A 25,221-nucleotide genomic window follows, 5' to 3' on the forward strand; every position below is an offset into this window, starting at 1 on the left:
CCATGGAGGGAGATACTAACAGTGCAGGGGTTGGTCTGGGCCAGCCGTGTATGGGCAGCCTCCTTCCTGGAATAATCTGCAGTTTGTTCGGACTCGTTTTTCCGGTGCCATCTTTGCCTTTGTTGACTGTCGAGGTTGCATCTGGGTGCCTTTAGATTCTCATGCATGTGGGTGAAGAAGATCTGCTCTCTAATCATAGCACGTTTGAGACTATTCCCGAATGGTATGAGGATGTTCTCTCTGCCTGAGCCACAGAACTTCTTTCCAGGGTTAGAGACGTTTCTTGGTCATCTCCAAGCCTGGCAAAGAGAAAATTCCCACCGTGTTCTTACTGGCTCAGGCCATACAGGCAGAACCTGGGCACCATAGCAGGGCGGCACTGTGAGTTAGCTGCAAGGTCAGAAGGGCCAGGGTAAAGGCTGACCCCGCCTGCCAGGTACACCCTCCTTCACCCCCCGGAAGTGCTGGAACCCACACGCCAATCCAGAGAGCTGCGCGCTCGACTTCCATATGTGTTGATTAAGACACAATTTCTGAGTGTGGTCAAAGCTGTGAAGCCAGTGTTGTAAAGGTCATGTTAATGGAACAAGAAGTACTGCTTTCTTAACTGCACAGGTCCATGACATCTCTAGATGCCCAGAAATAGGTGCAGTGTCCCCGAACACAGACCTGGTGACCAAGCGACCTTTCTGGGCTGTGTCCTCTTGCAGGCTTTCCACAGACATGCACGATTACGGGCTCATCATCGACGGAGCAGCGCTGTCCTTGATCATGAAGCCCCGTGAAGACGGCAGCTCTGCCAACTACCGCGAGGTCTTCCTGGACATCTGCCGGAACTGCAGCGCCGTGCTGTGCTGCCGGATGGCGCCCCTGCAGAAGGCCCAGGTCCTGCCTGCGTCTCGGGTGGGGAGGTGCGGGAGGACCCTCGTGAGGTGCTGCAGCCTGAGCCTAGGTCCAGTGAGGTGGCACCTTGTGGAAAACTGATGGAGATTTAAAGCTTGGACCTTAAGTCACCCACAGCCACAGTGAGGCTCAGGTGTGACCTCCAGGTCCTGGCTCCTGGATGCAGAGCGACATTGTCACAGTTGTTCCTAAGGAAGGCTGGCATCCGTGTAGCCCCTGCTGTGTGCCACCTGCAGGTGCCCTGCTTGGCCTAGGTGTGGTAGGCACCTGGGGTTTCCAGGCTTGCCCATTGAGGGGCCTTGTCCAGGGCAAGCGGGGGCGGGGGGCAGGTGGGATGTTTCTCTCGTTTGCCAGGCTCCACCTTCATGTTCTCCCCGCATCCCGTGCTCTGGGAAACACACTTGCAGTGGTTTTTTAAATACTTTAAATGCATTGTGGAAAATGTATTTGATGGGCATAAAGACACATAAAGACAGGTGTCTTCCCAGCCTGGAAGACAGCCGACTCCATGGTAGCACATTTTAGGTACAGGAGGCCAGTTGACTTTGAATTGTTCATGAGAGGAACTGGCCTGGCTGTGAGGGTGAAACACACCTCAGAGGCCATCTTAGCCCATGAGCAGGTGTGCTGTGCCGACAGGTCAGGGACAGAAGTGGGTGCCAGGCAGCTGTTGGAGTTCACACACCTCCTGTTTGGGACACAGCGGGTCCATCCCTGCTCTGCCTCTTGTGTGTCCTGCAGAGTGAGGGCCTTCCAAAGTGACTTCCAGAGCAGCACTGTACTCTTTAAGCTCTCAGCTGATCTTAGAAGAGTTTAATGAATTTACTCCCCACCCCCCCAAAAAAAAACTGGCACTTTTCCCAGCCTCCTTGTTGAAGCAAGGAGACAATCCACACGATTTTGTCTCCACAGCCAAACATCCTAAGCCCATACACTTAGGTGCGTGGGGAAAAAACTAAAGAACTGGACTGAAAACTTGGAAATTATTCTATTAAGTTGCTAGATTTTATTTTTCACACATGATAAATTTGAAGATTACAGTAGCATCAGGAATTGCTTATTTCAGAACATAGCTGCGTGATACAAACCTTCTCGCAGATGTGGTGTACCCTCTGTTCCCGGATAGTGAATCCACGAATATTCCGGTGCCTGTGCCTGGCAGCTATTCCAGGTCAATGTGGTCTAGCTTAGTGACTTCTACTTTGCTTGGCTTGGCTTTTAATATAAAGCAGATTTTATCCTGTGTAGAAGAACAGATGAGTGTCAAAAGTTAGCACTAAGCAATCTGTTCTTCCTTTCTTAGACTAACGGTCGGTGTCTGTTAGTTCTGCCGAGTGAACTAACCAGCAGAAATGGAACAGTGAAGATGGACCCTGTGTTTTTCTTTTCCAGATTGTTAAGTTAATCAAATTTTCCAAAGAGCACCCGATCACGCTGGCCATCGGTGATGGTGCCAATGATGTCAGCATGATCCTGGAGGCCCACGTGGGCATAGGTGAGCCACGGCCACTCAGGTGGGGCCAGCACATCCCGGGACCCTCTGAGTCTCCTCACCGGGGCAGGCCAGTGTCACAGCACACAGAGCACCCTCAGGCTGCCCTCTGAGACTGGGCCACACCCGGCAGCAGCCACCCCCAAAACTCATCCCTCTTCCTTGTAGGTGTCATTGGGAAGGAAGGCCGGCAGGCTGCAAGGAACAGCGACTATGCAATCCCAAAATTCAAGCATTTGAAGAAGATGCTTCTCGTTCATGGGCATTTTTATTACATTAGGATTTCTGAGCTTGTGCAATACTTCTTTTATAAGGTAGGAGGCATCGCTCCGTGCCCGTCTCAGTGGCGTGTGGTGCATTTCACACAGTGTATGACCTTTTCGGGGTGGCGCCATGCCGCCAGGGGTCACTCATCTGAAAACAAAGTCACCATCAAGAAGGGGTCGGCTCAGCCTGGTGACTGCAGCAGACCTCAGCAGCTTCCTCACCTGCCCGAGTGTAACGTGGTCCAACAGGAAGGGGTTGTTGTGGATGCTGTGGGGCATCTCACGTCCTCCCTGCCTGTGGGTGGCCCTGTCCTGGTGGCTCTGGCCTCCGCTGCCCTCCTGCAGTCTGACTCGCCCATCCCCTGTGCCTTGTCTCTGGCCCCCACCCAGAACGCAGACATCTTCGTTGCCGTCGAGGCGAGGGGAGACTTCCCGAGCCCGTCCTCAGTACCCTGGGGAACCTGGGGCCGCCTAGGTCAGGCCCCCATGGAGGGGCAGTTGGTGAGGACAGCTCACTAGGCCGAGGGTGGGGGTACCACTCTCGGGGTGTGTAACCGCCGGCTGTGCCTTGTCTTTCAGAACGTCTGTTTCATCTTCCCCCAGTTTTTATACCAGTTCTTCTGCGGGTTTTCACAACAGGTCAGTTCAGTGCATGAGTGCACACATCCTGTGCCCTGCTGTCCCCCAGTGCATGGCTGCATGGGGCAAGCCCTCCAGGGGCACACGGGGTGGGGAGCAGTCCAGGTGCTGTCCTCCGCTGGCCCCAGGTTCTGAGGCCAGTGTGTTCCTAGACACAAGCCCGGGAGTGACAGGGCCCCAGGTTACCCTGTGTCACTGGGCTCTGGCTCCACACCTACGTGCCGAGGGCTCTGCTCACCTCAGGGTCTGACTGTGTGCAGGGACCAGGAGGCTCCTGGCACCTGCTGCCCAGGCAGCTGCCCGTCTGTCACCCAGTGTCTCCTGTCGCTTAGATGAGCACATTGGGCCAGCTCCTCCCATCGGTAGCAGCAGAACCAGGCAGCCAGAGTTGGCAGGGGGTGACTAGAACTGCAGGCTTCCCCTGGGGCATCTGCAGCGGTGGACAGGCAGGGCAGAGGGGCTTCCCATCTGCTGTGTCTTTAACCCTGATGCTTGTGAGGCCGAGTCTCATGCTGGTCTATCTGTAGCTGTGGAAAGATGGTTCCTGGTGCATGGGAGATGCATTTTGTGTGTGATTCTCTGTATATTGAGCCAGGACATCAGGGTCTGTGGGCTGCAGTGATACCCACAGGGCTTCTCCTCCGCAGACTTTGTACGACACCGCATACCTGACCCTCTACAACATCAGCTTCACCTCCCTCCCGATCCTGCTCTACAGCCTGATGGAACAGCATGTGGGCATTGACGTGCTCAAGAGGGACCCATCCCTGTACAGGTGCGTGTCCCAGGGTAGACACAGGGCAGAGCAGTGCTGGGTCCTGAGGACGGCACATAAAAGCCAGAAACTCTCAGGACCAGCCAATTTACTAGCTTCCTCGGGATTGACAGTCAGGCGGCTGCACCGTCTCCACGAGCACACTTCGAGGCTGATAGATGACTCAGGTTGCACTTAAAATGCGTGTCGTGCACCTCATGTTTCTGTGTGCTTCTGAGTGTCACGGACGGGCTGAGGCTGAGCCTCTGTCCTGTGTGGCCCAGGAACCTTACGCTCTGAGTCACCTTTAAGAGCCAAGAGTGTTCCGTTCCGGTCTGATTCCAGGGTCTCCACAGCACTCAGCTTTCCCGTCCCGGGAAATAGCTGGCACCCCCATCACAGGGGGAGAAGTTTACACAGTTCATGGCTTCAGAGGGTCCATTTCATGGCCAGCTGCCTCCAAGGCAGCAAGGACACGGCAGAGGGGCCTGGTGGAGGACAGCTGCTCAGCCCCTGGCAGCCAGGGAGCAGAGAGAGCAAGAGAGCCCGAGAGAGAGCAAGGGGACGAGAGCACCCCTTCCAGGCTCCCTCCCGGGGCCACCTCTCTGGAGCTCCCCAAGCACATGCAACCATGAACCCCTTGATGGATTATGAGTCACTGTGAGCACAGCACCTCACCGTCCAGTCACCCTCCCAGAGCCCCGCCTCCAGACACACAAGGCTTTGGGGGACATTGTAGATCTAGACCGTGATGTGCTCTTTGCTTCTGAAAAGCTTTTTCTTTTTGTTTTTAATAATAAGGACATGTTTTTCTGGTATTTCAGAGCACCCTCCGGGATCTCTACCAGGTTCGATGTTCCTGTGTGTTGAGGTCTTTTTCACTAAACACTGACTCCAGCACTGTAGACACACGTGTAGTTGTGAGGACACTGCAGGGAGGCCTCATGTGCTGCAGGCTCACAGAGGCTGACGTGCGTGCCCTTCACCCTCCCTCAGGCAGCCCGGATTCCCTGTGCCCCTCCTGCAGGTGTGCACACGTCTGTGTAGTTCTGCAGGCTGTCTGCGTGTGTGCAGGCCCAGGAGCCGCTGCTGCGCCCCTGTGGCCTCTGCAGGAGCCCCACTGGCCTCGCTGCCCACATCGAGTGTGGCTGTCACCTGAGGCCCCAAGGCCTGGCAACTGGGAGCGCTTGCCCATCTTGGACAGTGTCCTAGGGGTGATCTTGGGGTGCGCAGGCGTAAGGGTCATGTGGGCCGGTGGCAAGTCCAGGGCACCAGGCTGTTCCCGTTGGGCACGTTGCACTGTGCTCCGTGTTGCTGTCGGTCAGGAGGACAGGTGTGCCCGGCACCCGTTGGGTCGCAGGTGGGCCGCAGTGTGCAGGACAGTGCAGTCTGAGCGCAGTGCTCTCGTTGTCGGAGGCTGCAGACTGGGTGCCCGTGACCCCGCCCAGGGCGCACCCGAGGTGCATGCGCCAGAGTGTGGGACAGCGGTGCACAGTGGGCTGGTGCCACCGTCACAGAAGGCCCCATCTTCGTCCTCAAACAGGGATGTCGCCAAGAACGCACTGCTCCGCTGGCGGGTATTCACCTACTGGACGATCCTGGGGGTGTTCGATGCCCTGGTCTTCTTCTTTGGTGCTTATTTCATGTTTGAAAACACGACTGTGACCAGCAATGGGCAGGTGAGTGTGGGGCACGGCCTCACTGGCCCGGCCGCCAGCAGCCCTGAGCCCGTGGTCCTCATGCGAGGCAGGAACACGGCCCTCTGTGCAGGGCTTGTGGCCAGCTAGGAGCACACGCCTGTGCTGTGTCCGACAAGATATGTCGTGGCCATGCAGGGCCAGCGTGTACTGCGTGCTGGGCCCCAGCCCCGAGGGAAGGTGCCCCGGGCCCCAGGGCACTGACGGTCCCATTAGCTGACGCCTCATGGTTGGGTCGTCTCCCAGGGCGAAGCCCTGACCGGGCAGGGGTTACGTAGCATGCTGCAGGACTTCCTGTGTGCACAGGCAGCTTTCCCTGGACACAGGAGCTGTGCAGTTGCTGGTGGGCATGCCGCTGCGGTTGTTTGCATCCTTTCTGGGGTCTGTTTTATTTGTATCTCATTTTTTTCTTTTTGCCACTCGCTTCCCTTCCCACCCTCAGATAATGACCACCAACACACACATGGTAAGACGATCGTGAGTGTGTCCTCTCTGTGTTTTTGGAGTGCATTAGAAATAAAATATTTCTCAAAAATATTTTCCCTCGTTCCCTCCTCCGTGTGCTTCGTGGGTGGAGCTGCTGTCAGCGGCTCCTGCTCCTGCCTGTCTTGGCAGTCGAGCTGCCTGTGTGCCTCACGTCTCGTGGAACCCCGTCCTTGGGTCTGTGAGGTCCTCAGGGAACCAGGGCCGAGTACATTGACTTCCTCGGTAGTAGCCCTGCGAGCGGAGACACCAGGCCTGTGGGACACGGCATGGTGGCCCCAAACTTCCCCAGCAAGCGCAAGCACTAGGCATGTCCGAGGCCCCTGACGGTGACCTGCTGGCCAGGGTGACAGTGCTGGTGATGTCAGGGGCTGCTCCTCAGCACCCCGCCCTCAGCATAGCCTGGGCCCGACACTTTCGTGCCGTGGCACCCACCTCTCCACTCCCTGTGTCGTCTTCCCCGTGTTCGTCCCTCCACCTATTGGACCAGGGACAGGAGTCTGGCTGTGTGTCCTAGTGATGTTGACCCCTTGTTGTGCCTGATTTGACCTCAGGAGAAGGCTGTCTTTCATTGTAACAGATCAGTTTTTACTAAGTTGGTCCTGAGAACAGGTTAAACACTTCACTGTCCTGGACTCTACTCAGCTTCGCTTGAACAGCTCCTGGTGCTCAGGCCACGGTGCAGTAAAGTGCCCGTCCTTACGGATCCCGGACCCGGGCCCTGCGCAGGCGTCTATGTGCATCTCAGGCACACGGCTCTGTGTCCCCGAGCCCATCCCCACTCACTGTCACGCCGCCGTCCTGGCTGCAGCCCCCTCCCTGGGACAGTGCTGGCCAGGAGGCTGAAGAGAAGAGCTGAGTCGGGTTGGGCCTCTCGCCCGGGGCCAGGTGCTCGCACCTGGAGTCTGCCGGCCGCCCCACACCGCCTGTGTCGTCTGGGCTCAGCACCTCGGGGGATAGTGACAGGTGCTCCTGGGAGAGCCCTGAAGACCGGCCGCAGAGGAGGGTGGTGGACGGCTCCCTTCTCCGGCAGGTGACTGACGCCTTGACTCGAGGAACGTCCGGCTGATGCCGCCACGGGTCCCCTCCATCGCTAGTCCCACATTCCCATCTTCTGCTCCTGGCCTGTGTCCGACCAAGCTCCTCGAGCCCATGAAGCTGTATCCACCTGGGGAGGGCGCTGGCAGGGACTCTGTGCCCCCGCTTCCACACGCCTGTTGTCACCACTCTTGGACGGACCTATTTGTGAGCCCGGAACGAGGACAGGAAGAGTCCAGGATGGAGCCAGCAGGGCCGGTCAGGCCAGCTTGGCAGCCTGCAGCCCTGCCACTTGGGTACCCCTGTGGGCCTGCTGGGGGCCACAGCAGAGGGGCCTGTGTGACTCACACTGTGTGGAGAGCCTGCAGAACACGAGTGGGCTTCGGCAGCCATCATGCCATGCCAACTCACCGATGCATGTGCAGAGCCAGGCTTCAAAGCGGCTGCCATGTGCCCTGAGTCATGTGACACTGGTCAGGTCCCTGTGGCAAGTGACACACAGCACACTTCTCCCCAACACTGGTGAGGGAGGGGTCCAGGGTTGGGACATCTGAGGCTGTTTCATGTATGTTTGGGGTACGGGGTGTCAGCCACACCAGGGACTAAAGACAGGGCCTCGGGGGGCTCCACAGAGGCTCCACTGAGTCTGTAGAACTCAGGGAACCTGTGGCACTGCTGCACGGTGGCCTCCTGGCCCTGCGACCACAGCTGGGCCACCCCACTTCTCCACTCTGGGGAGGGGCTCAGGGTGTCCTACCGCGTGACACAATGGGAGCGAGGAGGACCCCCGAGGGTGGCTTGTTTTGTAGGAGCACAATAGGCCACATGCCTTGTCAAGCGCAGTAGGATCGTGAGCAACTTCTCCAGGAAGAGTTCACGATGGAGCAGTTTCTGCACAGATATCAAATGCCCTTATTTCTCCTGATGGCAGACTAGAGCCCTTGTCCACACCACTGTCGCTGCCGCATGGCAGGGTTACCAGATGAGCACGCAGGGCTGGGAACAGCTACAGTGGGAGTCAGGAAGCCCCGATGTGGCTCGATAGGGAGCGGTCAGAGGCAGTGGTCAGCAGTGGGCGAGGGGTGCAGAGGGGTGACGTGGCCTTGACACAACGTTTGCTGTGGAAGACTGCACACAGAGCACACAGTCCACGTCTGTGAGCAGAAGACGGCCGGCCCGGAACACTGGCCCTAGGAGGGAGGGAGAGGAAAGGGGCTGGGCCGGGGCCGGGGAGGTTACGCCCCAGAAGGCCCACAAGACTCCACGGAGACAAGCACCACACTGTCCGTCCCATGAGGGGCCCTCGCTGAGCGCCAGCACGGAACAGGGTGCTTGGCGCCTCCCGGGCCCTCAACTCAACGTAGGAAGTTGCACCTCGGCTGCCTGAAGAAGATGGTGATAGCTCGTGTCCTGCCGCAGTTGAGGCCAGGACGCTGCACACTCGCCCCAGCAGCCCCATCTGTTGGATGCTTCTGTAGGAAGTGAACCACAGGGCCAGCAGGGTGCAGCTTAGAGGCAGAGCATGTGTGAGCAGGCACAGGGCCTGGGCGGGGTCTGATGCCACTGCCACCTCCCCTGATGGAGCAGTTTCTGAGGCGCATCCTCTGAGGTTCCCAACTGCAGCACCTTGGACCTTGGAGCCACATGGCTCCTTCTCGGGCGGGCGGGCGTCTGTGCTGTTAGCAGCTCTGCTGCCACCTCCTGCCTTGGACTAACGGTCGGAAACGTCTCCAGACACAGCCATGTCCCGCAGGCAGAACTGCCCGGCCAGGAAGCCCCAAGCAGAGCTGAACGCTATGTTGCCCAAATTTCCTGAGCAGAAGGAAGAAGCCAAGAATGGAGTGAGCCGGCCCCGCCGATGGGACCCCGAGAGGTCAGCGCCAACTGTTAGAGGCCAGTTACTTAAAAGGATGTCCTCACCACACCGCCGAGCATCATGGGGCTTGGGCCTCGCTCAGCAACACTGAGTCATGGGCTGTAGGAACAGCATATATGTCTATATGTTTAACTGTGACGGACCACGGGGAGAGCCGGGCGCATTGCAGCTTTTGGATCTGTGAGGTTTGATCCTATTTTAAAGAGCTGCTGGGAACCCTCTCTGGGAGGCTCAGTCCAGACGCGGCAGACTGGCAGCTCAGCCCAGCCGGCACAGACCCTGGAGCCAGCTGAGTGGAGGGGGTTCCCGGAAATGTGCCCCTGGGCTTTGGCCCTGTCTGTGCCTCCCGCCTTTCCCAGTCCCTCTCCATCCCCTTTCTCGAGGTCTGGTTGTTGCGTCTTTGGCTCTGGCTGTGGAGGGCCGGCCTTTGTCATCTGTCTCATCTGTGCCCCGCATCCTCTTCCTGCTGCTGTCCCTCTCATGTCCTGATGTCCAGCTGGCCATGGGCTGTCCAATGTGGCAGGGGCAGCTGGGTCATCAGGAAAAATGGCGGGTCCTGAGTGTGCAGCGTGCGTGTTTGGCCCAGCTGTGCTGTGCCCTCTGTGTGCCCGGCCGAGCACCCGGGGCGCGTCAGGGTCTCCAAGCTCCCTGGCCTCAGGCTCTGCTTGGAACGCAGTCCAGGCCTTGGCTGCCTGCTGTACCCAGGGCTGGGAGTTCTGCCTGGGCTCCAGCTGGGCATGACGAGGACAGGACTCATGCGGCTCTCACCCGCAGATGTTTGGGAACTGGACCTTTGGAACGCTGGTGTTCACTGTGATGGTGTTCACGGTCACTCTGAAGGTGAGTGGCGGCTGCAGTTCACCTGCTCCACGGGGCACGGGTAACTGGACTCTCCATACAGTCGTCTATGTGGCAGCCCGCAGGGCCCCCCCACCTGGGTTTAACCCTGGAAGGGCAGGGTCCCGGCACACCTGGGCCATGCAGCCCTCAGGCCTCCAGGATGCCACAGTGAAGGGACAAGTCTGTTCTCCACGGGAGGATTCTGATCAGCACTCTTCCAAACAGCAAGTAGCCCCATCCCCGGTGTAATCAGAACAATTAGATAAGTGAATGTTGTGGGAAATTGAACACTGGAAAGCCAGGTGGAGTCTGTGTAGAATGGCATCATGGGAGTCCCCAGACCCATCCGGCGGAGCCTTGGACACAGGGCAGCTTTCTCAGTAAAGACACACCAGCCCCAAGAGAAGCGCTTCTTGGTGCCTCCCCGGGGCCTGGGTCCTCCTGCCTGTGTCCTCCTCCCTGGAACGGTGTCCAGCAGGGCTCTGATGCCACATTCTTTCCCTGCTGGCAGCCCTGGGCTTGGGTGGCCATTTTCTGGGACGTTGTGTGCAGCCATTCTGCTTTTGCTGGGTTCTGTTTTTGCCTCAGTCCACTGAGGCGCCTGGCTGCCCACTCACACCCTGTCCCCACAGCTCGCGCTGGACACGCACTACTGGACCTGGATAAACCACTTTGTCATCTGGGGGTCGCTGCTCTTCTACGTCGTCTTCTCCCTGCTCTGGGGAGGAATCATCTGGTGAGGCTCTGGGAGCCATGGTGTGGTTCCCATCTTCTGTGCTAGGTCTGGGCGGGTTCCGTGTGTGCCGCGTGTGCTGCATGTGCCGTGCCTGGCTGGCTCTGCTGCTGTAGCACCACGCCTGAGAGGAGGGTGTACAGAGAGTTCCACTGACCGACTGCGCTCTGGGGGCCACCAGTCCATAGGCACCAGCGCTGCTCTGCATTCGCAGAGGGCCCAGCTGCCCATGATGTTTAGCAGGGACACCACAGGCAGGACAGAGCGAGCCACAGCACTGGTCCCATCTGCTTCTCGGGAGCTGCCCAGGCCAGAGTCAGCACAGCACGAGTTCCCCAGCTTCTAGGGCCTTCCGTGCTGTGTCCCGGGCACCTGCTTTGGTGCTCACAGCCCCACTGTCACCTCCAGTTTTGCCTTAGTCTCCATCCTGCTTGCTGGGACACAACACCCAACACCCACAACTTAGGGAAGGAGAGATTTACTGTGGCTCACATTTCAGTTCATACTCAGCTGGCTCCAAGGCAGGACTGCAAGGCAGAGAGGCCTGGCGGAGGAGAGCTAGCTACTCACCACATGGCAGACAGGAAGCAAAGATAGGAAGGGGGAGCTGGGAGGGAAGAGAACCCGTCCGTGCCACGCCCACTCCACCAGGCCCCGCCCACTCCACCCGGCCCCGCCTCCTGACGGTCTCCTGTGAGTCCCAAGGGACAGTCACTTTCCAAAGGCCCCACCTGTGAGCGCAGGAGGCTGTCGCAGGATCTAGATCTAAGCCAGAACAAGTTCCCAGCTACAGCCAGGCTGACTCCCATCCTGCTGCTTTTGCCATTTCAAACTGAACTACAGGGCTCCCGTCTCCCTCGGGGCTGACACCGCGGGCCTCTTCTCCCTGTCCTGCTCTTGGGCCCCAGCGCCCTGGAGCGGCCTTCCGTCCTGTCCCCCACCCCACCGTGAGTTCCGGCCGGGCCGGCTGGAGCGGCGTGCTGAGGGCGCGGGCGGCATGGTCTGATGCTGGGCCACCCCGGCAGGCCGTTCCTCAGCTACCAGCGGATGTACTATGTGTTCCTACACCTGCTGTCCTGCGGACCGGCCTGGCTGGGCATCGTTCTGCTCATCACCGTCAGCCTCCTCCCCGACGTCCTCAAGAAGGTCCTGTGCAGACAGCTGTGGCCCACAGCGACAGAGCGAACCCAGGTATGGACCCAGCCGAGGGCCGGCTGCTGGCTGCCCGGCATGGAAATGGGGAGCGGGAGCCCCGAGGCCACCAAGGTTTGCTTTCCAGCAGACAGGATGAGCCCGAGGCCAGCGAAGGAGCCTCGCGGTGATCCGTGACGTTAGGCGTAAACTGAGGCAGACACTTTAAATTGGCTGAGATCCAAGAGGCCCGGGATCTAGTGTGATGCTTGGAGTGGCAGCTGTGTTAAGGCAAAGGCTAGGAACAGACATTGATGCCAAAGGTGAATCGTTTTCTGTCAGTCCACGAAACACTCAAATTAACTCAGGTTAAGGCTGCTTGTTCTAGAGGGTGAGCCTGGCCCAGCACCCTAGCAAGTGAGAGAAGCTAGGGATTGCTGGGCCTCCCGGGCAGGAGCAGGAGTAGGGCTGGGTGAGGAAGCAGGAAGCTGTCCAGGCCTCCCTCCCATCCCTGTGCCCCTCACACAGATTCCCGTGCTGGGCATGGTGGCACATGCCTATAATCCTGCTCTCAGGAGGCTGAGGCAGGAGGATGCGAGTGCCAGGTCAGCCTGGGCTACATAGTGAAACTTCGTCTCAACAAAAGCAAACAGCTCTCCAGGTTCCCTTCAGGGAGAGTCTAACCTTGGCGAGGCAGGCCCTGGACAGAGACCAGAGGAGGAGGGCAGAGCCCACAACAGCTCCTGTGGGTGCAGGGGACATGGGGAGGGGGAACCACATCGCCAGGGTGCCAGCTGGCCTGGGCTGGCCTGTTGGGAAGGCCACAGATGCCACCATGGGGCCGGCCAGGCCACCCACACCACCTGGTGGTTGAGCAGGACCTGTGTGTGAACTCCCTGGAGCCTTGTGTGGTCTTAACATGCAGGCCAAGGCTACCAGCTCCAGCCTCCCTGATTCATACCTCCTACTGCTGCCAGCAGATTCAGGACAGGGCCCTCCCAGGCCTCAGAGCAGTGGGCGTACCCATGCACATTCCACAGTGACAGGCATGTTTCTGATAGTACCTGTGCCCAGGACAGCAGCCACATGCTCACCATGCACCCCATGCTCAGGGACATAGCAGGCACGTGCTCACCATGCACCTCTGCACAAGCACACTTCAGTATTAAACCAGCCATGTGCACTCAGGTTCTGACAGCGAGCTCGCCCCAGAACCTCCTTTCAAGTTGGTGGCATCCTGGAGGCCTCCCACCCCTCCTCAGGGACAGGCCCTGCTGCTGCTGGCAACTTCTGTGGCTCCCAGGTGGTGGCCTCTATAAATGCCAGCCTGCCCTGTAGCAGGGGGGACAGAGGAAGGGCCCTGGTGCGGGCGGGGGAGGGAGAAGCCGGCTGAGGAGGGCGAGGCCGTGGGTCGCAGCCCAAGGTGTCTGTCCGCCCGCCCACGGGAGCCTGCGTGTGTGTGTGCATGTGTGTGCGTGTGTGCGTGTGCGTGTGTGGTGGGCTATGTCCGCGGTAACCAACTCACCTCTCTTGTCTCTCTTCCCTCCCTGTCGTCCTGTCTTCCACCTGCTTTGCCTAAATAACCACTACTTGTGTCCGTGCTCCCGCGCGGCTCCGGACGCGGGACTGGCAGGCCAGGAACCAGTGCCTTTCCGTTGAGCAGCCCACCGTCTTTATGCTTTCCCAGACCTCCAGCGGTCTGAATTTCTGACCACAGGTGACCTTCCCCGCCTTCTCACGTGTGGGAGGATGGCGCGGGTGCACTCAGGAGGGCGGCCACCCCTGGGCTTCCCAGTGCCACCCGCCGCCAGCCACGCAGGACACACGGTGACAGCACGCTGCTCCGGAGCGGCAGCCGAGCCGGGCTTCTTCAGTGATGACCCATCTTGGCTTTTATGCACTAAGACAGTACGTTTTTCAAAGCCAGTCACTATCAGTGACCCAAACGTTTTAGTTTGGCACCATCGAGCTGGTGAGAATAAAGTGCACGATTCCAGCCGCCTGCCTGCACCCTGAGAGCAGCTGAGAGGAGGTCGCTGGGACTGGCGCTGTCAGATCCCCACAGCTCAGGCTGAACCGCAGCATTCCCTGAGCCACATGGCTTCTCAGCCGGTGCCGAGCTGGGCCCTCAGGCTCTGGAGGGGCCATGTGAGCGGTGCCCTCGACCCCTAGTGGGGCCGCAGAGCCCTTGGCACTACACATGCCCGGCACACGCACACCAGGCACACACACACCGGGCACACACATGTGAACACTCTGCTCTGCAAAACTTTGGAGGAATCGATGTCCAGTGGCCACAGTGGGGCAGATCTGACCCCAAAGAGATACAAGGTCCTTTCAGCCTGTCCCTGTCTAAACGCAGGCATGTATGTGTCATGGACATGGCTCGTGTGTCTGGCACCATACATGTGCACTTGGCCCTGTCTCTGCTGCATACTGACGTGCTGTCCCTGACCACGCTGGAGGGGACAGCTCCACCTCTGGCTCATGTCCGTCTCCCCTGGACACTCGCCGGCTCCACCTGATCTGCCACTCTTTGGCCCTCAGCCCCTTCTCCCATGACTGAGTGCGCAGCGAGACTGAAAAGCCCGTGCGCAGGCGCCCCTGAGGCGGACGTGCCTGGGCTGAGACACCCCGTGTGCCGGCCCCGCCCTGCCGAGCACATGGGCACACGGGAGCATGTGTGAGTGTAGTCCACTGTGCATGATCAGAGCCCGTGTGGGCCCCTCCGCCCTCCATGGTGTGCTCGCTGGCTGTCGGGCCGCCCTGTTCAGGCTCCTGGCCCTGCACATCTCAGCGTTTCCCTCGCCCTTGCAGAGGCGCGAGCAGCACAAAGCACCGGCCGACGCCATGCCAAGCCGCGACGGGCCCCTGCTGAAGGACCTCTTGCCCCAGCCGAGGCGCCACTAGCGCCGCGCTAGGTAACGTGCGGCCGCTGCCCGCTGGGCATGGCCCGTGTGCTGTGATTCTCTGCACTGTTTTCCTCCAAAGTTTTGCTGTGCTGTGCCGGTCTTGGTTACAGAGGTTCACTGTGCAAAAAGAGCCCCGTTTTACACGCGGTGCATTTGCTTTCCCAGGTAAGTGGCGTGCCTTGGAGCTGAAACAGGGGGCACACCACGCACAAATGCGTACACACGCGTGTGGCCAGCGCCCTCCACACGCGCGCATGGCTACCCGCCCTAGCGGTGGGAACTGCTTCACCTAAAAGCGAGTCAGTCAGTCCTGTTCTGAAACCCAGAGGAGGGTTGTGTGTTGGCACCCTGGACATGGTCCAGTCCCTGTCCAGCTGGACCTGCATTGTCCATGCTTGGCACCCGGCACGTGGCTGTCCCTGTGAGCACCAACCAGGGTCCCCTCGGCCCTGCCCTCCCTGTTTGACCCGGGACTTGGGCACCAAAGTGGAGGGGTTTGTGCCTAGATGTGGAGACGCTGCTTCTGCCGGCAGCTCAATGGGCAGCCCTGTGACCTTCCCTTGGGATAGGGCCCATTGAATCCGCAAGGGTGACCCAGGGCAGCGTCACATGCTCCTGAGGAGGCCCCTGCCCTGACTGTGTCTCTCCTTCCTGGCAGAACACTCAGCGTGAGGACAGCAGTCCAAAGCTTGCCCATCCTGCCTCTTTGTGGAGCCTGGGTGCTTGGGACCCCAGGCCCATGGCCGCCCTGCACCACCCCGCGCCCAGGGAGCAGCCACGAGCGCTCTGGGGGAGTGAGGAGCATGCCGTGCTCCTGCCCACCTGGCCGCCCTAGCACTGTCACAGTCCCACGTCCTGTCGGGCCTGCCCACGTGCCAGGCGCACGGAGAGTGCCCAGGCAGCCCGAGCCGTGAGGGCTGTGGCCGCCTGTGCCCAGGACATAAGGTGGCCTGTGCTGCAGTCGCCCCTGCCAGCTCCCACTGGGCGCGGACATAGGCCTCTGCCCGGCCTGCCCATGTGCCGCCGTCCCGTCCTCACGTCTGCTGGGACTGCACAGAAAAGCCCGGCCCGCCCCGGGCCTCGATCTCCTGCGCGTGGCCGCCCCACACGTGGACGGCCTTGTGGACCAGTGCCCTGGTCGCAGCGCCCCTCTGCACCTCCCTCCTGCAGAACTACCACAGTTCAATCTGAGAAGCGCCCGCAGCAGACCTTGCTGCGTGTCCATGCTTGACCTGCGGCCTCGCTCTGCCCATGCGCGCCACCCTCTTAGGGAAGCCCTTGGTCTGCTGAGGAGAGGCTGGCCTTGCACACTGGGCCTTGCGGCTTCGGGGTCTGTCTCTCGTCACCGCTGCCCTGTGGAGGGGAACATGTCCACCTTGGGCAGGGCTCGCTGTTGGCCAGGCCTCTGCAGGATCCTGGCGATGTCCATCCCCCAGAAACCTGGGACGAGTCAGCTCCCTGCCTGCGAACTACTCGTTCTCAGGCGCTGGCGAGAGGCACGGGCAGATCTTTGGCTGTGGTCAGACCACCTTTGTTCCCCCTGAGAGGTGGTTGGGTCCCCGGGCCCATCGTGGGCTGATGTGGGCCCATGTCCACATCCAGTCCGCAGTTCAGCCACCTCCATGTAACCCTCCCGGGCTGCCTTCAGGGGCCTCGCCCGTCTTAGGGTCTGTCCAGGGCTTCTCCTGGGCGGACAGCCGTCAGAAGGCTGCTGTCCTGTGACGCTCCGTGACTTTCACCCATCTGCATTCCCAGAAGGTTCTGTGTTCCGTAGCCTTAATGGTCCCAGCGAAGGGAAGATTCAGCTCCGGGCTCAGTCCTCAGTCTGGGGCCCAAGGCCTTGCAGAAAATCCTCCGCCAGCAGCCGGAGAAGCCAGCGCTGTGCCTGCAGCTCCCAGCCGGGCGCTGGTGTGGTGCATTCCAGGGCTGGAGGTCGCGTCCGCCTCTGGCTGTGTCCCGCTCCCTGTCCTCAGCCGGGCCTGGGGCTGGGTCAGCAGCCAGCCGGGGAGCACAGTGGTGGGGCCAGTGGGGAGGTGAGCACCGCACCAAAGCTGGGGTCCCGCCTGGCTGAGCAGAGGCAGGAGGAGGGCTGCCGTCCAGGCCGGCCCCGCAGTCCTGCCTCCCTCCGCATCTCCTGCCTGGCCGCGGCCGCAGTGCTTCTCTGTCCGAGGTCCACGCCGACCCACAGATGTCAGCATGCATTTTTACAGCCCTTTCTAAGAATCCAGAGTGGGTAGAGATGTAAAACCAGTAGGGGACAGATTCTCTGTATGTTGAGTTAACAAATTATTTGTAATGTATTTTTTTAGAAATCTTAAAATTGCCTTTGCACTGAAGTATTTTCATAGCTGTTTATATCTCTTTTATCCCTTTATTTGCTAACGTATCATCTAATTTTTAAAGTATGTTTTTAAAGCTTTCATTTTTTAAGTTTATGAAATTTTGGCCACTTTGCATTTAAATTCCAAGAATTTGACTGAAAGCTGATGAATGTGAATTTTGAGATTTCATTTTCTTCTCCACGCTTCCTTGTCCCTTGGCACCTGGAGGCAGAGGCGCACGGAGGGTGCAGTGAAAGCACAGTAATTTGCTCTGCTCCTTGGCAGTGTCGCCTGCTTTTCGTTCTTTAATTTCCATCCTCATCCCTGACTCTCGCCAGAGCGCCTGGCACGCCGGCCCTGTTCTGCCTGTTCAGCTCCACAGCTGCAGTCTTTGTAAGAAGGCACCGGCTTCTCGCTCCAATGTCATTTCCGAAGCTGTCCGGGAATTTGTTAAATGCGTGTGCCGAGCAAAATCAGAGCAGGGAAAGGAGAACCCGGAGGCCGTGACAGTTCAGATGGGTTTGATGTGATCCTGCACCTCACGGTGGCTGCTGTTTGCTTGCCTTAAACTAACTTTAAAGCAAGTGATGCCAACTGAAGCATTTTCCTGGGTTTGGAAATCCTGTTTGCTGCTGCACATGTTCATAGCCAGTCAGCTCGTGGCTTCTGACACTGGTCAGGGCACGCCGTCCCCTCGCTCACACCAGTGTCCTGCCTCTGTGTGTGTGTGTGTGTGTGTGTGTGTGTGTGTGTGTGCACGCTCCCGGTTCACTCACAGCCGTTGTGTGTGTAAGCCTGTATGCACATATACACACACACCCACAAACACATGCTCGCCTACATCCTGCGCACCCTGCCTCCTCCCTGAAGTCCCTGTGTGCACGCTCTGGCCAGGCCGGACACACACGCACCCTCATCCTGCGAAGGAGGTGTGGCCGCACGTGCACGGGGCCTCAGCAACGCCATGGAACCTTGGCCAAGTGCCTCCCACGCAGGGGTCCGGTGCCCCAGCCAGAGCAGGCTTCACCCCAGGCCTCCGGGGAGCTGTGGGCCAGCAGGGAAACGGGCAGACGCCGCCAACCAGCCCTGAGTGCCACCGGCCAAGGCCACTCTGGCCCGAGAGGAGCCGCACGGGCGCGAGTGGGAAGAGGGCATGAGGCTGCAAGTTGACAGATGCGTCAGCCCCAAGTGCAGCCCGTGTCCTGCGCAGTCGCCAGCCTGGGCTTTGTGTGCCAAGCTCAGGGGAGCGCACTGACTGGTATCGAACTCACAACCATTTTTATTTCACCAGAATATTATTTATTGACAACAGTACAACAGCAGGTCCTTGCATTCTACATTTCCTTTGGGAGTTACCTGTAACTTTAAAACCCAGAAAAAATACCAGTTGGCAAATGCAATCTTTTTATTTATTTTTTCTTTTAGCTAGAGAGCAGGTGAACAGGAATGAGAATCATTGATAGCGTGTCTATAAACTAAGCTTTAATGAAGGTATGTTGGAAGTATTACGAAGGTGTGATTCTACTTTTGCAGAAAAAAATCTAAAGATCAATTTATAGCTTTATTTTTTATCTTATGAAGAAATACAGAATTTTAATATGCGTACATCATCTCTGACTTAAAATCATAACATGTGTCTGTGTTGCCATTTAAAATGTCCATTCATTATGTGATGTAATCAGAGAGGCTTCAAAAATGTATTTCACAAGATTGGTAGCTGTAGCTGCCACCATCAGAAACACGGGAGTTTATTTTTAAATTATTAAATAGAGTAGGTGCATTTAACATAAGTCATTCTCCAACAGTGATGATTCATTAACCTGCTTTAAGACATTAAATTGCGAATTAAACCAAATCGAACATTTCTGTAAAATTTATTTTGTATGGTGTTTTTAACTTTTATTTCTGTAGATAAAGGACACCTTGGTAACCTTCATGATACCGGACTTTTCTGTAGATTAAGCAGGACGCCTGAGTCTGCTTATAATAAAGACCCAAAACCGGGCTCCGTTTCTTTGTAAATACATAAGCTCACCTAAGTCTTGCTTGTGGTTTCTGCTAAAAGTAGACAGCTGCTCTGTGTATTTGGGGTGAGGCTGAGAGGGTTTGGGGCCAAACCCCTAAGCTCGCTGGCTGTGCAGAGCAGGGGGCCTCCAGCCCAGCCTCCTCCGAGCGGTTTGTTCCCGGGTCTGGCAGATTCTGAACCTGCGCCAGGAGCCCCGGACACGGAGGCATCGTCCCTATGCCACCCTCGTGGCCACTGCCATCCTGGTGGTGTGGCGTCCTGAATGCCAGGTCCCCCTGGCAGCCTCTGCTTGGTGAGGCCTTGGAGACAGGGCTTTCCTGCCCGAGGCCAGGAGGCCAGCACCCACTCTCTCCACGGACGTGGCCCCGCTCTGCAGACCTTGGTTGAGTGAGCGGGAGTTGTTCCGCCTCAGCCGCCCCATCAGGCCGCCATCCCCACCCAGTGGCCGCTGCTTTGTGTACTGGGCAGGGCCCTGAGCCAAGCCCGGGCCGCCTGGCAGGAGCCGAGCTCCGTCTCCCGTCAGGTCAGCGGGCCCCACGTGGTACAGGGTGCGGGCAGCAGGGAGCGAGGCTGCCGCTCCTCGGGAGAACCCTGCACGTGGCTGCCCCCATCCTCAGCCCCTGGAGAAAGCCAGGCCCTGTGCCAGAAGGTCGGGGTTGGCTGGGGTGGGAGGACTGGCGGAGCAGGGCCCAAGCTAGCACCGCTGGTCTCTGGTAAGAGCAAGAGACAGTGGGGAGCCCAGCCTGGAGACCGGGTGCTGTCCTCCCGCCCACCCAGCGGGCCCCTGGGAGATAGCAGCAGAGCTGCCCTACCCCGGGGGCTCGTCCTGCCATGGCTGGAGATCTCTTGTAACTCAGAACTACAAATGAAAGCCAGGCATGGTGCTGCACACCTGTAATCCCAGCACTCGGGGAGGTTGAGGCAGGAGGGTCGTAATTTCAAGCCCAGCTGGGCAACTGAGGGACTTACGGAGATCCTGTCTCAGAATAAAGGGGGGGGGGGCTGGGATGCAGCTCAGCTTGAAGGACCGGGGTTCAGCCCTGGCACTAGATGGCAGAGCTGGACCTGCTTCAGGGCGGTGGCCACTCAGGGCAGTGCCAGGCCTCAGGGGTGCTGGCTGGGTTGGGGGGACACAGGCTGCCCGGGGTCCCACCTCTTCCGCCCAGCTCCGCAGACTGCCCAAACTCAGTTTCCCCAGAACACGACCACAGAGCCAGCCAACAGCATCGGTACAGGAGTCCAGCAGCTCTCACTCCCACCACTGGCCTGGGGTCTTGGAGACCACCGAGCTGGACGAGATGGGCAGGTGGGGGCTGCAGAGCCATGTCACCTCCCGCGAGTCCTCAGTGCTCCTGGCTCCGAGGGCACAGGCCCTGCCAGACCCCGACGCCGGGGTGGTGACAGCAGGGTTTCCCACTGCACCGTGGGCCAGTGCTGGGGCGCAGCGGAGGCTGGTCCTACACGCCCCGCAGGGCCCTTATCCCAGGCCGCCCTCCAGCCGAGCTTCAGGCTGAGCCCAGCACCAGGGCCCCACAGGTGGCCCTCGCGGAGGCCTCCGCTCCCTGCTCCCCAGAGGTGGCCGGCCTCTGTCACCCCCGCAAGAGGGCACCCGCCATGCAGGGACCAGCCCTGCCTGTCCACCCCGGCCCATCTGACCCTCAGCAGATCCGTGTCCGAGTCCTACGCTCGCCTCTGCCCTCGGCCTTTCCTGCTGTGAGGTGTCCGGGAGCTGCACTCCGCTGCGTGGGGACCGCACCCAGGGGCCACCCAGAGCCCCTTGGTGCCCGACGCCCACACTCCTGCATGGCCCCGTGTGTGCCAGGTGCTGCTCTGGTGTGGCCACAGGATGCCACCGCAGATGCCACAGAGGGGTCCAGGAAAGGCTCCCGCTAGGGAACACCACTGTGTCTGTGCCCACAGTAGGAGCAGCAGCCTTGAGGGGAGGAACCCACCCACACGGCTCCCTGGTGTGGCGTCCACACCCTGCAGAGGCCTCTGTGGTGCACTCCCCTCTCCTCAGCTCCTGGATGGACTCTCGGGTTGTGAGGGGAAGACACACAGGACGCCCAGGTCCTGTCCCGTCAGCTGAGGAACTAAGGGGACCAACCCCAAGTTGGGGGTTTCCTGCCTCAACTCCCATGGGTGCTTACACATCCCTGAGCCCCTGAGAAGGAGACAGGAACAACAACAAAGCCCGTCTTCCTCAGGCCTGCTGCAAGGAACCTGTTTATCTTGGCTACTTTTCCCATTGCTGAGACAAAATCGCCAACACCCAAGGTTAAAGGGGGAGAGGTTGATTTGGCTCACAGACTGTAGAGGTCTCAGTCCACAGTCGGCCGGCTCCAGGGCAGGGTGGCACGGCAGAGGGGCATCGCAGAGGAGACACAGTCCACAGTAGTGCAGGCAGGCGAGAGCACATTACCCTCCTTCTGTCCCTTATATTCTATGAGGGCTTCTGGCCCTAGAGCGGGCGCAGCACTCACACCCTCAATCCTGCCAGAACCAGTCAGGGGACACGTTCAGTACTCACCACGCTTGACCCCAGCACCACATAATAGATCCAGCCACCTCCGAAAGGCCCCCTGTGACCACCTGAGGCTTTGGGGGACATCTGTAGACACAGCCGTAACACCGGTCCTCCTGCTACTCCAGTAGGAAGTCTATCACCCACAGGCAGCTGAAGCATCAAGCTGCACAGTCAGCAGCCACATCCTCTGAAGACACAGGCAGCAGGCGATGTGGCACACACCTGTGATCCAGCACTCTGCGAGGCTGAGGCAGGAAGATCCCACGTTCAAGCCAGCCCAGGTAACTTAGTAACTTGGCAAACCCTATCTCAAAAATAAAACTGAGCGTGTTTTATCCCTTAAAATTAATCATAAAATCATAATTTGAAAGATTTCACTTACTGATGCTCTCAGTCACTGGGTATTTACAAGATTCAAAGAACAAAAATGTTGCAAGGTGGCTCCCAAGATGGCAGATGATTCTGACATCTGTGAAATTCTGCAAAAACCTGCGGAGTTCACACACGCACGTGTTCACGGGGCGCGCTCGCACGCGCGCGCACACACACACAGGCCCCCTGGAGACTGTGGCCCCCAGCAGCCCTTCCCTGGCCCTCACTGGCCTTTGTGATGCTAATTCTGAGCCTCACTGGGGCTTCTGGGGACAAAGGGCTGCATGGTAGGCCAGCGGGGTGCTGGCAAGTGGAGGCTGCCGGCTTTGGCCTTGTCTGAACCAAGTCCACGCGGAATGGGCCTCAACAGTAGCGTTTTCTGGGGTTTCTTCCCCGCTTCCACCCTGCGGTCACCCCGTCTCAGACCAGGATTCTCGGGAGAAGGCCCGCGGTGCCTGCCTGGGTGACGGACCATTCGGGATGTCGAGAAACCCCCGCACGGGGTCAGCGGGTCTCAGCCTGGTGGCCCTGGCCTGCATCAGTGCCCACGGTGGCAGCCAGGTCCCCACTGCCAGGTCCCCACTGCCTGCCTGTCCTCTGTGGCCGTGGCACTGCCTCCCTCCGGACGTGGAAGAGGAGCCTGGGTTCCAAACAGTGAAAGGGCGGTGTCCGACTCCTCCCAGAGGCCCTGGGACGCACAGCCTTCCTGCGCGCTCCCCAAGCCTCAATTCACTCTTGCGTCTCCCGGGCACAGCTCCCTCCCTCCTGCTGTCCAGGCTTCCAACCTTCTGCCTCGAAAGCAGCTCCTGCCTAGCAGCGTGACCCGCAGGACCGCCCTGTACCCGACTGGGTGGGAGCCTGAGGAGAGCGTCCGCACCCCATCGGTGCCGTGGGTTCACACAGTGGCCCCGCCTCGAACCCGCAGCTGCATCCTGAAGCCCCAACTCCACAATTTAAGTCTGGGTGCACAGGTGCAGCGGCCGGGTCCTCTGCGCAGGGCCGCCCTGGCGTCGGGGGACCCTGTGTGCGTCCTGCCCCTGACCCCGGAGTGGGGCCCTGGTCTGCGCAGCCTCGGCCAGGGACCGGCTCACGGGCAGCGAGCGTCCCGCCTGCCTCAGCCTTTCTTCCCGGGAGCAGCAGGAGCAAGGCGGTGCCGGGGGCTGGGAAGTCCCCCTGGCCCCGGGGCCTTCAGAGTGGACGCAGTCTGTCCTGGCCAGCTGGACCTGCAGCCCCCGCGACCCGGGGAGAGCGCTGAGCGCCGTCACGGGTGAGGCGGGTGCAGCTGGGCTAGAACTAGAACCCACCCGCCCCGCCCCGCCCCGCCCCGCCCCGCCCCGCCCCGCCCCGCCCCGCCCCGCCCCGCCCCACGCTCGCCTGCCCCTCCCCTTCCGCTGGTCCCGCCCTCCCGGACCGCGTCCCCAGCCCAGCAGGCACACAGTGGCCAGTGGCAGAGCTCAGAGCAGAGGGAGGATAAGGACGTCCTGGTGCAGCCAGGTGTGCCTGGGCCAGTAGGTGGGAGGGCGTGGAGAGGGGACACAGAAGGGAGGACGGAAAAGCCGGGGCGGGGGGGGGGGGCAGGCCTGACGCTGGGGCGGTACCGTCCACCCCCCGGCCCTGCTGCAGCAGCGCCCGCAGAGCCTCCCCTGGTGAGGTGGGGTTCTTCTCACACGGATGTCCCCGGGGGGCGGCCCTCTCGCGCACGGGGGAGCCGTCACCTGCAGGAAGTCCCGGGCCCTCCAGAGTTGTGCCACACTCTCAGGACAGGTGCCGGGACAGGGCTGGCTGGGTTGGAGTCTGCGCCTGGTTCCGTGACTTCTGGCTGGGCCATCCTGGTGGCCACAGGCAGAGCTGCTGTGCTTCTCTGCTGGCCAGGTGTCGCCTGTCTCCACCCGAGTCCTCCACCGGGAGTTATTATTCGTTACTCCAGGCCCTGCAGGGGACCCATGCTGGGCTCTGCTCTTCCTGGAAGCCTCCCACCCCCAAGCCTGGCCAGCGAGGCCCCTTAGCAGCCCTGGGCAGGCGGGAGATGAGAGCCAACAGCAGGCAGGATATGCAGGGGCTGATGTGGGAGGCCCAGGATGTGTGGCTGCAGCAGAAATAAAACGCTGTCCACAGGCCGCCGTCTCCAGGGCCACCGCTGTGGAGTGTCCAGTGTGCCCCACACACACACACGCAGAAGATCCTCGGCCAGGTAGGAGTTGGCCTGGGCCTCTGTCACGCAAACTGGGCGGGTGGTCCTGAGACTCGAGCTCAGGGGTGCTGCCCTGCCCTGTCCCAGCTGTGTCCCCAGCCGCAGGAGGGACCCACCCTGTACTCGGGGTCCTGCCAGCCTGGAGGGCAGTGAGCAGAGGATGTGTTTACGGCTCCCCTTCAGTCCTCACCGCCCCTGAGCCCTGCTTCCTCCTGGGCAGGTGGTGGCTCCAGGTCCCAGATCAGGCTCTGATCAGAAGCCGCCGTGCTCCCTGGACGGGGCAGAAGCCACCCCAGGCCTCGCACTCAGTGAACACCAGAGTGAGACTTGAGCTTGGGCACCGTCCCAGGGCCAGAGAGGCCTTAGCCACCTCGAGAACCCTGGGCTCCTGCCTCTTCTCCAGGACCCTCAGTGTGGGAGGCCGAGAGGTGGAGGCCTAGTCCCCCTCACGGCCTGGCCCCAGGGACCCGGTCAGCCCTGGCCGAGGCCCGCCAAGTGCAACTCACTGAACTCTGTCCCCATCCTGGCGGCTGGGTCCCCTGAAGGGGGTCCCGACTTTCAGGTTAGGTATTGAGCTTTTGTAGTGTTGAGGGAGAACCCCGAAACTGAGGCGGAAGACGCTGGAGGGCTGCGTGAAGCAAGCAATGGGCCACCACGCTCTCCTGGTGTGTGGTGCTGTTAAAAGCAGATATGTCACCATGACAGGGAGAACAGTGTCCACAAGGAGCCCTGCCTGTGCCCCACGGACGTGTGGGGTCCTGGGGTCCCTGGGCCCCCAGATCTGCACTTACCAAGGACAGGAGCCACACTTAGAGTGCATGTCCCTCAGCTGCAGAGGTCTGAGGCCCCACTGGACCCCCAGTGACACCAGGCGGGGAGCAGAGGATCTGCAGGGGTCCCCAGGCACAAGGGTGTGGAGTCACTGTGGACCCCTGTAGGACACCCTTGCTGGAAAGCTGCAGAGTGACCCCACCCCAGCTGGCCTGGGTGGGTCCTTGAGGACCCTCGGCCGCTGGGGAC

General features: G+C 59.9%; 2 protein-coding genes across 12 annotated transcripts in view; both read left to right on the forward strand.

Annotated features, from left to right (window-relative positions):
• Positions 1–19,089, forward strand: part of Atp11a (ATPase phospholipid transporting 11A) — a 93,994-nt gene extending 74,905 nt beyond the window's left edge. For 2 of the 10 annotated variants that reach the window (XM_021239306.2, XM_087193148.1), the window contains exons 20-30: positions 711–885; positions 2,296–2,398; positions 2,564–2,709; positions 3,241–3,300; positions 3,948–4,075; positions 5,598–5,733; positions 6,194–6,217; positions 9,923–9,988; positions 10,621–10,724; positions 11,747–11,912; positions 15,423–17,103. In XM_021239306.2, the coding sequence (XP_021094965.1) occupies positions 711–885; positions 2,296–2,398; positions 2,564–2,709; positions 3,241–3,300; positions 3,948–4,075; positions 5,598–5,733; positions 6,194–6,217; positions 9,923–9,988; positions 10,621–10,724; positions 11,747–11,912; positions 15,423–15,599 (1,285 nt within the window). In that variant the 3' untranslated portion in view covers positions 15,600–17,103. Of the gene's footprint in view, positions 1–710; positions 886–2,295; positions 2,399–2,563; positions 2,710–3,240; positions 3,301–3,947; positions 4,076–5,597; positions 5,734–6,193; positions 6,218–9,922; positions 9,989–10,620; positions 10,725–11,746; positions 11,913–13,485; positions 13,851–14,669; positions 14,948–15,422 lie in introns of those variants that run through there. The other 8 variants (XR_002387345.2, XM_013077321.3, XM_021239309.2 and 5 more) reach the window with 8 other exon arrangements.
• A 4,323-nt stretch (positions 19,090–23,412) lies between these two features.
• Mcf2l (MCF.2 cell line derived transforming sequence like) overlaps positions 23,413–25,221 on the forward strand; it is a 106,294-nt gene continuing 104,485 nt past the window's right edge. The window contains exon 1 of one of the 2 annotated variants that reach the window (XM_004858526.4): positions 23,413–23,504. Coding sequence is in view for 1 of the 2 variants with exons in the window: in XM_004858524.4 (XP_004858581.2) it covers positions 24,089–24,201 (113 nt within the window). In the remaining variant the exon portion in view is untranslated. Of the gene's footprint in view, positions 23,505–23,735; positions 24,202–25,221 lie in introns of those variants that run through there. The other variant, XM_004858524.4, reaches the window with a different exon arrangement.

Source organism: Heterocephalus glaber, unplaced genomic scaffold (genome assembly GCF_053883595.1).
Source record: "Heterocephalus glaber isolate CG9 unplaced genomic scaffold, H.glaber_assembly_v1.0 deba00001579, whole genome shotgun sequence".
NCBI lineage: Eukaryota > Metazoa > Chordata > Mammalia > Rodentia > Bathyergidae > Heterocephalus > Heterocephalus glaber.